This window comes from Amblyomma mixtum, chromosome 10 (assembly GCF_055824585.1).
Source record: "Amblyomma mixtum isolate Tamu chromosome 10, ASM5582458v1, whole genome shotgun sequence".
Classification (NCBI taxonomy): Eukaryota; Metazoa; Arthropoda; class Arachnida; order Ixodida; family Ixodidae; genus Amblyomma; species Amblyomma mixtum.
Window position 1 is genome coordinate 78,649,841 of NC_143021.1, and position 12,923 is coordinate 78,662,763.

The 12,923-nt window shown below is 46.2% G+C and overlaps 1 protein-coding gene across 1 annotated transcript; it reads right to left on the bottom strand.

The window, feature by feature from the left end:
• Window positions 1-219: 219 nt before the first annotated feature.
• On the bottom strand, window positions 220-11,283 carry LOC149326236 (uncharacterized). The gene is made up of 3 exons (XM_089563092.1): window positions 10,693-11,283; window positions 8,740-8,987; window positions 220-627 (listed from the first exon to the last, which is right to left on the bottom strand). The coding sequence occupies exons 2-3, from the start codon at window positions 8,962-8,964 to the stop codon at window positions 451-453; spliced, it is 402 nt and encodes a 133-aa protein (XP_089419218.1). The 5' UTR covers window positions 8,965-8,987; window positions 10,693-11,283; the 3' UTR covers window positions 220-450.
• Between the last annotated feature and the right edge of the window lie 1,640 nt (window positions 11,284-12,923).

The following is a 12,923-nucleotide window of genomic DNA, read 5'->3' on the forward strand; positions in this document are numbered from 1 at the left end:
CAGAAAAGGCCACAAGTACATGCTAACTCAAAGTGCGTGCCAGAATGAAAGGACTACAGTATCCAAATACAACTTGAAGAGAAAATCCACCTGAAAGCTCTTCTAACCAACTGTATAAAGCTGCTGCGACATCACGGTCGACCACTTTGCACTACTAACATATGGGAGCACAAATGGCTGGCAGATACAAGGCAGAACTACGATCCATGACAAGAGATGGATGTGACTGATGGGAGGGCTTTCTTTGAAAGGCATCTGCTGACTCATATATCTTCAGATGCACATGGAAGAAAACTGCAGATGACTACCCCCATAAAAACAGTAACAAAATATTCACCTGTAATGAAAAAGAAAACTGGTAAAGTATCAACTGAAAAGAAGAAAAGAAAACAAAGCGCAGCAGAACCTGGTGCATGTTCTTCCACTCATCTTTTAAAATTCAGTTAAAAGCTACTGCAACAACATACCTGTTGCCACCTTGCATAACTTCAGGGCAATAAATGACCACTTGCCCTTGCGGCCATGGAGGCTGTACATCCTCTGTACAACCACCCCCATGATGGCGGTCATTATGTTGGAGCCCACCTCCCTCAGGCCCTTGCCCCCCAGGCGGACCAGCTGCTTTCGCTGAAAAGAAACACCACAGGTGCACAAGCTATTAGGCACAAACATCAATTATAATTTCATTTAGTTTAGCAGAATCGAATAGCTAAGACAATTGTGTGACTACCTGTCAACAGCCCATGCGAGTACCTACAATCATAATGCATAATTTCTGTATGATACAATAGCTTGACTAGTTGCTACCAGCAGAAAGCACCACCACCAATATGGACATTCTTTTTTTTCCCAGTTTACTAAGAGCAGGGAAACTTTAGCGATTAAGCAAAGGTGGCCAACTCCTACCCATTATGCTTTGCATCTTGGACATTGTTATATTATAACTATAATGCTTTTTGCAGATATCTATGTGCTGGATGTGTTTTCTCTGCACAGCCGTTACGCTAAAATTGATTTGGTTTGTAGAACTTAAAGTTCCAAAGTGACTCAGGCTATGATGAGGGACACCATAGTGGAGGGCTCGGGAAGTTTCGACCACGTGGGGTCTTTAACATGCGCCACTGACATCACACTGCACACGGGCGCCTTGCTTTTCGCCTCCATGGAAAACTGGCCATCACGGCTGGGTTTGAACCTGAGTCTTTGGGTTCAGCAGTCGAGTGCCCTAACCACTGAGCCACCATGGCGGGGCTCACTACCCTGAAATTGAGCAGTCTAATTAATGCTATACAAAGGGCGCTTATTTAAATCCCCAAGCACCTGAGTAAAGCTGCGTGCTTAGCAACCACATTTAATTAAACGATGTTGCTTGTTTTTGGCAGCAGATTAAGTAATGAAATGTGCATAATGTGAGCAAAAGACAGGGAAGAGGTGGGTTAAAGCTGCCCCATTATTTGGGAAACCTAGCCGAAATTAAAGACGCGCTGAGAGAGGACCAACTTCCAGCTGTGTTCACAGCAGTTCATGCAACAGTATATTAACCGAAAGCTCAGCTTCCTGTAAAACAGACCTTACAACATCCTTAATGTTAGCTCTTGAATAAACAGCGCGAACGAAGACGAGCACAAAAGACAAGAAAATGGACGACACAGCGCTGACTAACAACTGAGGGTTTATTGCTGATCACACAAGTATAAATACATAGATGTCGGCAGAGAGGGAAAGGTATACAAAGTGCAAAACAAAAAACAAACCATAAATGTGACAACAGCAACAGAAGCGCGCTAGAAATCAGCGGAGATTATCAGCCCCCAGGAGTGACAGCTCTTTTTCCAGTAGTGTTAGCGAAGGAGCGCTTATACATGCATTTCCCTGCTTGAATATGTTGAAGGCCTCGATAATTTCGCTCGCGGTTTTTTCCTGATTTTTGGCAATGACCTTGGTTTCATGATATAGCGGTACGCACTGTTTCTTCTCTGTCTTTGCCCATTCACAATCCCGGCAATGAATGCCGAGGTGACCGGAAACTACTTTTGACACTTTATAGCTGTGTTCGCTCAGCCTTTTATTGATACATCGTCCCGTCTGTCCAACGTACTGCCCTCCACAGGGCAGAGGGATGTTATAAACGACCCCCTTATCACAAGGGACGAAGCGTGACTGGTGCTTGGTTGTGCACTTCGCCACTTTTCCTTTGATCTCATTAACAGATCGGCACAAACCAGCCAGACGATCAGGCGCGGAAAACACAACATCGACACCTGCTTTTTTCCCCACTTTTTTCAGGGAGTGTGAAATTCCATGTAGATATGGAATCACAGCGACACGTTTGCGGTTGTTGTCCGATTCCTGGCCGTCTCGTGTAGCTGGTTCTGACTTGCTCTTCTTTAGGGCCGACTCAGCTACTGACGTGATAAGTTCTAGGGGGTACCCTGCCGAGAGCAACCTTTTTACCTGGAGTGAAACGCTGGAGTGCAGTCTGTGGTGGCAGGATTTTGTTAATGAGCTCTTCAAACAGGACCCTATGATACCCCTCTTAATGAGCTTGGAATGGCAAGAACCATAGGGAAGAAGGGGCTTGTTACCTCGAGGTTCGAAAGCCCAGCAAACGTGGCTAGGAGTGAAGTACAGGCCAAGGTCTAGAAACTTGATGCGGTTGTGAACAGGGGTTTCAAAAGTGATCTCAAGGGGGGAGAGAGCGTCAGAAAAAATGGACAGACAACGAGACACCTCGGTTTCAAACTCCTGTCCGGAACACTTAACAAAAACAAGGTAGTCGTCGACAAATCTAAATGTTTTTACGACCTTAGTTTCACCAAGGCGTTCGTTGAGAGCACGGTCGCATCTGGCGAGATAAATGTCACTGAGTATGGGGGCGATACAGGAGCCTATGCATATGCCGTTTTTTTGAATGAAGATGGATGAGTTCCACTCAGTAAAAGTTGATTGCAGGTACAAGGAAAGCAGATCCAGAAATCTTGCTACAGAAATACCGGACGCGTTTTGAAAGGCCACCACGCCATGTCGGTCAATGCATTCACTGACACTGGTTAACAGATCGTCATAGGGAATCGAATAAAACAAGTCCTTCACGTCAATAGAAAAAGCTAAAAGTTGATCAGCATTTTGCGTCGTCAGGAAGTCAGTTACTTGGTCCGAATTTTTTACCTGGAAAGGATCGTCAACAGAGATTACGGCGAGTTGCCGCTTAATGAATTCAGCGAGGCACTTCTGCCAAGTACCCCTCTCTGAGACTATCACACGGAGCGGGCAGTCAGGCTTGTGCGTTTTGGCAGAAAAGAACATATTAAGACATAGTTTATCGCTATTCGCAATGTCCTGGGCAAGCTTAGTGAGGTTGTAATCGTTGCAAAGTTTTTTTGCACGGCTCCTTGCCTTCTGTAAAGATGCCGTGCTGCATTCCCTGAACACGGCACACACAGCTTCGCCTGCTTTTGACAGGAAACATTCGTTGGGCAATACAACAAACCCCCCTTCCTTATCCGACTGCAACAGGGTTAGAGACTTGCCCCTCAGAAAATCAACAGCCTGGGATCCTTCCTTGGTCTTGACAGGACGTCCACGCCATCCACAGTGCATCTGTCCCGATCGGCTGGGCTCGCTCTGGAGGAAACCGCTCTGAAAGCAGCTCGGGAATGTTCTTCCGTGGCTCTACGGCGAACTTGGGTCCGCACCCGAGTACACGGCGGACGTTGTCAGAACATCGCCAAGAACATGGCTCTCCGGCGGTGGCCGCCTGTTGTTCTCCATTTGCAGGAGCCGGGGAAGCAGCAGATGCCATAGCCATTCGGTGGTCGTGTCAGCCATCCGGAGGTACTGCCGCCACTGGTGTTGGAGCGAGGGCCGAGCGAGCAAACTGCGTAGCAGTTCTCGATACAGGCGAGCTTGGCGCTGCCATTCGGAGCGTAAAATCCTGCAAATTCTTCTTCCATGACCAACGGACGGTCGAATGAAGCCAAACAAGGTCACCACCTCTGGAGGTATGACCCTACGCCGGTTGCAAAAACCGAAATAACGTGCATTGCATGTTGCTGAAGCCACAAGGGGGATAACATGAAGCGGGTCAAGAAGATACCCAGTAGGAACGCCCGAAGAACAAGAAATAAGTTGCGTTAACACGTTTTGGCGGGCTAGTTGGTTAAGCATCTTGAATAAACAGCGCGAACGAAGACGAGCACAAAAGACAAGAAAATGGACGACACAGCGCTGACTAACAACTGAGGGTTTATTGCTGATCACACAAGTATAAATACATAGATGTCGGCAGAGAGGGAAAGGTATACAAAGTGCAAAACAAAAAACAAACCATAAATGTGACAACAGCAACAGAAGCGCGCTAGAAATCAGCGGAGATTATCAGCCCCCAGGAGTGACAGCTCTTTTTCCAGTAGTGTTAGCGAAGGAGCGCTTATACATGCATTTCCCTGCTTGAATATGTTGAAGGCCTCGATAATTTCCCTCGCGGTTTTTTCCTGATTTTTGGCAATGACCTTGGTTTCATGATATAGCGGTACGCACTGTTTCTTCTCTGTCTTTGCCCATTCACAATCCCGGCAATGAATGCCGAGGTGACCGGAAACTACTTTTGACACTTTATAGCTGTGTTCGCTCAGCCTTTTATTGATACATCGTCCCGTCTGTCCAACGTACTGCCCTCCACAGGGCAGAGGGATGTTATAAACGACCCCCTTATCACAAGGGACGAAGCGTGACTGGTGCTTGGTTGTGCACTTCGCCACAACCACAACTTCGCCACAACTTCGCGCGCTTCTGTTGCTGTTGTCACATTTATGGTTTGTTTTTTGTTTTGCACTTTGTATACCTTTCCCTCTCTGCCGACATCTATGCATTTATACTTGTGTGATCAGCAATAAACCCTCAGTTGTTAGTCAGCGCTGTGTCGTCCATTTTCTTGTCTTTTGTGCTCGTCTTCGTTCGCGCTGTTTATTCAAGATGCTTAACCAACTAGCCCGCCAAAACGTGTTAACGCAACTTATTTCTTGTTCTTCGGGCGTTCCTACTGGGTATCTTCTTGACCCGCTTCATGTTATCCCCCTTGTGGCTTCAGCAACATGCAATGCACGTTATTTCGGTTTTTGCAACCGGCGTAGGGTCATACCTCCAGAGGTGGTGACCTTGTTTGGCTTCATTCGACCGTCCGTTGGTCATGGAAGAAGAATTTGCAGGATTTTACGCTCCGAATGGCAGCGCCAAGCTCGCCTGTATCGAGAACTGCTACGCAGTTTGCTCGCTCGGCCCTCGCTCCAACACCAGTGGCGGCAGTACCTCCGGATGGCTGACACGACCACCGAATGGCTATGGCATCTGCTGCTTCCCCGGCTCCTGCAAATGGAGAACAACAGGCGGCCACCGCCGGAGAGCCATGTTCTTGGCGATGTTCTGACAACGTCCGCCGTGTACTCGGGTGCGGACCCAAGTTCGCCGTAGAGCCACGGAAGAACATTCCCGAGCTGCTTTCAGAGCGGTTTCCTCCAGAGCGAGCCCAGCCGATCGGGACAGATGCACTGTGGATGGCGTGGACGTCCTGTCAAGACCAAGGAAGGATCCCAGGCTGTTGATTTTCTGAGGGGCAAGTCTCTAACCCTGTTGCAGTCGGATAAGGAAGGGGGGTTTGTTGTATTGCCCAACGAATGTTTCCTGTCAAAAGCAGGCGAAGCTGTGTGTGCCGTGTTCAGGGAATGCAGCACGGCATCTTTACAGAAGGCAAGGAGCCGTGCAAAAAAACTTTGCAACGATTACAACCTCACTAAGCTTGCCCAGGACATTGCGAATAGCGATAAACTATGTCTTAATATGTTCTTTTCTGCCAAAACGCACAAGCCTGACTGCCCGCTCCGTGTGATAGTCTCAGAGAGGGGTACTTGGCAGAAGTGCCTCGCTGAATTCATTAAGCGGCAACTCGCCGTAATCTCTGTTGACGATCCTTTCCAGGTAAAAAATTCGGACCAAGTAACTGACTTCCTGACGACGCAAAATGCTGATCAACTTTTAGCTTTTTCTATTGACGTGAAGGACTTGTTTTATTCGATTCCCTATGACGATCTGTTAACCAGTGTCAGTGAATGCATTGACCGACATGGCGTGGTGGCCTTTCAAAACGCGTCCGGTATTTCTGTAGCAAGATTTCTGGATCTGCTTTCCTTGTACCTGCAATCAACTTTTACTGAGTGGAACTCATCCATCTTCATTCAAAAAAACGGCATATGCATAGGCTCCTGTATCGCCCCCATACTCAGTGACATTTATCTCGCCAGATGCGACCGTGCTCTCAACGAACGCCTTGGTGAAACTAAGGTCGTAAAAACATTTAGATTTGTCGACGACTACCTTGTTTTTGTTAAGTGTTCCGGACAGGAGTTTGAAACCGAGGTGTCTCGTTGTCTGTCCATTTTTTCTGACGCTCTCTCCCCCCTTGAGATCACTTTTGAAACCCCTGTTCACAACCGCATCAAGTTTCTAGACCTTGGCCTGTACTTCACTCCTAGCCACGTTTGCTGGGCTTTCGAACCTCGAGGTAACAAGCCCCTTCTTCCCTATGGTTCTTGCCATTCCAAGCTCATTAAGAGGGGTATCATAGGGTCCTGTTTGAACAGCTCATTAACAAAATCCTGCCACCACAGACTGCACTCCAGCGTTTCACTCCAGGTAAAAAGGTTGCTCTCGGCAGGGTACCCCCTAGAACTTATCACGTCAGTAGCTGAGTCGGCCCTAAAGAAGAGCAAGTCAGAACCAGCTACACGAGACGGCCAGGAATCGGACAACAACCGCAAACGTGTCGCTGTGATTTCATATCTACATGGAATTTCACACTCCCTGAAAAAAGTGGGGAAAAAAGCAGGTGTCGATGTTGTGTTTTCCGCGCCTGATCGTCTGGCTGGTTTGTGCCGATCTGTTAATGAGATCAAAGGAAAAGTGGCGAAGTGCACAACCAAGCACCAGTCACGCTTCGTCCCTTGTGATAAGGGGGTCGTTTATAACATCCCTCTGCCCTGTGGAGGGCAGTACGTTGGACAGACGGGACGATGTATCAATAAAAGGCTGAGCGAACACAGCTATAAAGTGTCAAAAGTAGTTTCTGGTCACCTCGGCATTCATTGCCGGGATTGTGAATGGGCAAAGACAGAGAAGAAACAGTGCGTACCGCTATATCATGAAACCAAGGTCATTGCCAAAAATCAGGAAAAAACCGCGAGGGAAATTATCGAGGCCTTCAACATATTCAAGCAGGGAAATGCATGTATAAGCGCTCCTTCGCTAACACTACTGGAAAAAGAGCTGTCACTCCTGGGGGCTGATAATCTCCGCTGATTTCTAGCGCGCTTCTGTTGCTGTTGTCACATTTATGGTTTGTTTTTTGTTTTGCACTTTGTATACCTTTCCCTCTCTGCCGACATCTATGTATTTATACTTGTGTGATCAGCAATAAACCCTCAGTTGTTAGTCAGCGCTGTGTCGTCCATTTTCTTGTCTTTTGTGCTCGTCTTCGTTCGCGCTGTTTATTCAAGATGCTTAACCAACTAGCCCGCCAAAACGTGTTAACGTAATGTTAGCTACAAAGTCCACTGCTGAACTAAATTAAAACAGCACAACAATAAATGACAAATGTAAGGAAAATGAGGGGCTCGTTATGAGACACATACGAAGAAAGGCAGCCACAGGCAACAAAAGCATAGGGGATTTTTTTTTGCTGTTGATCGATGTAAAACAATAATGTAATCACAGAAATATTTGACTGAGAAAAAAAATTTGTTAGAACCAAGTCTGTTATGCAACGACCGGCCACCGGCAGAGCTCTGGAAAACTACATCGAATGACATTGAGTGACACCATCTGAGAGCAACTGCCCCAAAAAAGCCTGTGACTGCACCGCCAAATACCAAGCTACTACAAGATGTGACAGGTGCAATGCTTCGCACAGAACCAGCATCAGTAGCTTGGTTTGCTGTTTAGCGCTCCTTCTCGCCTAAAAGCTCTGATGCGACAGCAGTCTCGCAGGTGGCATTTTCTTTGCATTGCGTGGCTGAAACATGATGTGACAACTGGCACTTGCCGTAAGCAATATTGCGAGCACCACATGTTCAGCACTGCTACTGAGCCCAACAAATTGATAGGAGCCAAAGAGCAGATAAAGAGAGTCCCCTAACAGCTGTCCCGACACGTGATGCAGTTTTTGCAAGCTCTGCTACCGGCTGGGCATTGCGTACCACTTTTGCTTCCAACAGTAAATCTCACCACACAAGGAATCGACAGGGCGTTCCAGTGAACACTCTCAAAAATTCCTAAAGAAGCGCAAGTTCGATATGGGAAAACAATTTTTTTTTTTGGAGGAACGATCTCTCAGCAGTGGTGGACATAATTTACTGCATAACTGTGCGTGTGTACCTGCAAATATTTCTTCTATTTTGAACTCCCTATTCTTAGGAATTCCTGAAAATGTTCACTGAAACAGCCAGTGTGTATATCAGCAAGCAACTTTCATGAACAAGACATTTACATTAACAAAACACACTGTGACAGGACACTCCAGCACAACAGTAGGAATTATATCTATGAAGAGCATGTTATTCACAGAGCACGGCATGCAAATACTCTTGGAGCTCAAGATTTCTTCACAAACCTCGGAATTACATTATGCATGCAATTCGTTAGTAGGCATTCATTTTTTCCAGACACGAATTATCAGAAACATTAAATCACCAGTCCAGCAGCCACGCTGTCGTCCTGGACGGCAGCTTCCACAGTGTCCAACTCCTCGGGGGAGAATGCGGGCAGTGCAAGGGTGGGAGGCGGTGGCGAGGGGGACACTGGCCGAGTCCTCTGCTCCAGCTGCCTGTCCGACCGCAGCAGCACGTGATCCTCCAGCCTTTGTAACCGCTGCATTAAGTCGCGCTGCTGTTGTCGGACCTCCAGCACCAGGCGCATCAGCTTCAGCAGGGTAGCTGAAACTGAAGCAATCAACAATTTCAGTGAGAGCAGGGTTAACCTGGGCGCAATGATGTCATTTGCGCACTGAGGTACAATAAAGAACAGTATGAGGCTAACAGTAGGCAGCAACACACTCTGTACTATGCTCCTAAACTTCCACCAGTTTTTATCCTCCAGGACACTTCTAATTCATGTTCTATTCCTTGCTAGCCTAATTTAAATGCCATAAATGTCACCATGCACTGACAAACACCTAGGTGAAATGAAGCTGCTCTATGTGTGATAGCTAGCACAGAACCTGCAGCCTTGTTGTGTAAAGGACTTCTCAGTCTATGAGCTTCGCCAATTTTTACATTGCTTCATGGGCATTTCCACTGCTATTGCACCATGGCAGAGATGGCAGCAGTTAGTCGCAAATGGATTCTTCCAGTGTCATGAGAAGCATGTGCTAATAGAAGCCAGAAAGGAGAGCAGGCCTGTGCCCTTAATATAGCATTGCACCATTTGGAAAGTATTGCTTACGGCAACACCCACATTGGCCAAAATGCTGGAGGTAGACATCTGTTCTAACTACAAGTGCCGGCAGGGATCAATGCATTAAAACTGCAACAAAGATAGCCCTTATGGAATTATAGCCCTTAGCTGACAAGCGAAATGCAACAAAGAGGTGGACCAAACGTTTCTTGCTAGGCACAGGAGGTGCCAAACCGTTGAGAAATAAAACAAGGTCACATTTATCTCTTACCACGCATCCATTTTGCTGCAGGCAAGACAAGACTAGGAGCCAGCTGATGTGCTCCACAAGGCAGTTAGGCTGTTCAGTTCTTTCCTAAGCAAGAGGTCCTCCTTCAGAGCATGCCACTATTATTGGCTGCTTATCTCCTTCAGCACCCTTTATGGGAGCTTTGTGATATTGCAATTAATTTTTTTCAGCACATTTCGCTGCATCCAAGGCACTGCACTCACTTCCAACCAATAAACTTTTAAAATACTTTGAAAGACAATGAAAAATTACAATATGGGCCTTGCTGACCTGTGTGCCTCTGGAAGCGACCAAATTATGCTGGTAAGGAAACAAATGCACAGAACATGGGACTACTGTGTAGAGTGCAATTTGTAGGAGTGGCTTCCTGGTGGTGATGTAGGCAGAGAGAGGCAACAGAAATGCCAGGATCCAAAAGAACCCAACAAAAGCACAACATACAGCTCTTGGGAAGGGCACACAACAACCAGTCCACTATGAATCACAAGAGGAGAAAGCAATGGAAGTACTAGGTTGTAAATTCCAGTACCACTTCAGTTCAATACAATCGTTTTTGAGAAATACATGTGATGATTTTCAGAGTGACCCCTTTCAAAGCACATAGTTTGAAACTAGAAATGTGCTCCTAGCACCATTGCAAGAGCCACTGACGAGAACTCCATGCAAATATCTTCCTGAATAAGTATATTCTCTAGATCTTTCTGGGCCTGTTGACTGCTGCTCGGCAGCAGCAGGTACAATGAGAAATTTAAAATTTGCTCTGTTTTTCTATAAGGCAAAGCAGATCTAGCTTCTACATCTTGTCGTGTCACTTGATACTAGACAAAATAGGAGTGTAATTAAAAGAAAGGAACACAGTGAAAAGACGGGACAAGCAGCATTTGTCCTCTCCTCACACTGTGTCCCCATGTTTGGCTTGCATTTCTCTTTTTGCACAAAAGTAAACAAAGTGAAAATCTCACCATCAACAGTCCCAGCTGTCGACTCCTCCAGCTCGCTGGGTGGCGCACTGTTTTCACTCACGCTCTCCCCAGCGTGATTCAGTGGGGCTGAAGATGAACATGTGTCATTGATGGCAATCCAGGAAGTACAGAACACACTACTGTGTACAACCACAATGTCACATTTCTATCCTAATTGAATGCAGAAATGCTACTTCAGGATATTTTTGGAGAAGGGACAGAACAGTTGCATGGCCAGGCTGTTTTGCATACAGGTGATCTTAAAACACAATAGACACAAAATTACGAAGTTCAGAAACAAATTCCTGGTTATATAGAGATGCCCCCCAGGCAATAGTAACACTTCCTTTGGCCGAAAAGATATTTTAATTTGGTTTCAATCACAGGCTGTACAAAGACTTCATAATTCAAAACCCACCAAAACCGACACCTCCATGACAAGTAGTTGACGTGACAAACAATGTCACATCATGCAGATACCTATGACACATAAAAGAACGTTGTGATCCGACTGCGGCGGCGCGTTTCGATGGAGGCGAAATGCAAAAGGCGCCCGTGTGCTGTGCGATGTCAGTACATGTTAAAGATCCCCAGTCGGTTGAAATTACCCCAGGGCGCTGCGGCACCTCTTTCTTCCTTTCTTCTCACACTCCCTCCTTTATCCCTTCCCTTATGAATGTCCACCGAAATGCGAGAGAATTACTGCACCACTTTCTTTCCTGCAAAATCAGTTTTCAATTTTTTAAATATGTGTCTATAGTACTTCAATAATTACATTTCTCATGCACCAGCATGGTGCATTTTTACTGTATTTTCTGGTGTATAAGACGCGGCTTTTTTTCAAAAATCTTGCTGGTGCGTCCTATACAAGGGTGCGTCTTATATGCGAATTTTTCGTTTTTTTAGAGAGTTCAGAAATTACTCGGGTTCATTTTCAAGCTTTTTTCACCGAAAAAATATCACTAGCAATGATGCGGTTTTAACACGGTTAATACTTCAATACGGGGACCACCGTGCGCGACTTTTTTTAGGTGAACTTTATCATGAAACAACGGGGATGACGACTTCCGGGATCACAAACACACCACCGTTTCGGAGGCCCCAAGCAAAAGTAATGTGAAATGCCAAAAGATGACAACAATCACGCTTCTCACCATTGTCAAGACAAGCCAGGACAAGCCGGCGTTCTTATTTTAGCCACCCTTTCCCACTTTGTTTGCTCCATGTACGTAGTGCGAAGAGAATATTTCAGTCGCGTTGCCACCAGAAATGGGCGAACGTTTTGATAGCGCATCCGAAGGTGAAGACTTCCAAGGTTTTAAGTAGAAATAAAATGTTCTTATGGACATATGGGAGAGTTTTTTCGTTTTTCTTTCTTTTTTCTAAAACGTGGGCAGGAATGGCGTGAGTGTTGCCTTTTTCAACCACTTAGCGTTGCTTAAGAATTTCTCACAAGTACGGTGAATTTCGTGATGGTCGCGCAAGCGTGTTTAATTGATCCTCACTAGCCCAACTGGGTAAACTGGGGTGCGTCTTATATAGCAACTTTTTCAATTACAGCCTGCATATATGGCGGGTGCGTCTTATACACCGGAAAATACGGTACATTTAAGGACACAAAAAAAACTGTCATGGCGAAACCAACAACAGAGAGCGGAATATATGTCATGTGAATAGAAACCTGTTCACAGTACTGTTAACGTGGGTAAGAGAGTTTGCCACGAAATGGTTACTGGCAGATTCACTGCTGATCTGAGAGCATGGCAAATGTAAAAAGCTGATGCCAAGTCTGAGCACGTTCTCTTTCTCTGCAAGTGCAATTAGCTACGGTGGAGTTTTTTTTCCCAGATTTTGCAAGCATACTACCATAAATCCCCAATCAAAACTAACACAATGTCGACCTTACATTAAATAGAAATGCGAAATGGTGTTTCAGTTTTAAGGCGGTTAACATCCAAAGACGACTCAGGCTATGAGGGACGCCGTAGTGAAGGGCTCCGGAAATTTCGACCACCTGGGGTTCTTCAACGTGCACTGACATCGCACAGTACACGGGCCTCTAGAATTTCGCCTCCATCAAAATTCTACCGCCTTGGCCGGGATCGAACCCGCGTCTTTCGGGTCAGCAGCCGAGCGCCGTAACCACTGAGCCACCGCGGCGGCTTAACAAATGAGAATTCATGTCGTACGTGGTGACGGCAGCTGTACAACATCGTTGTGGCCCTCATTTC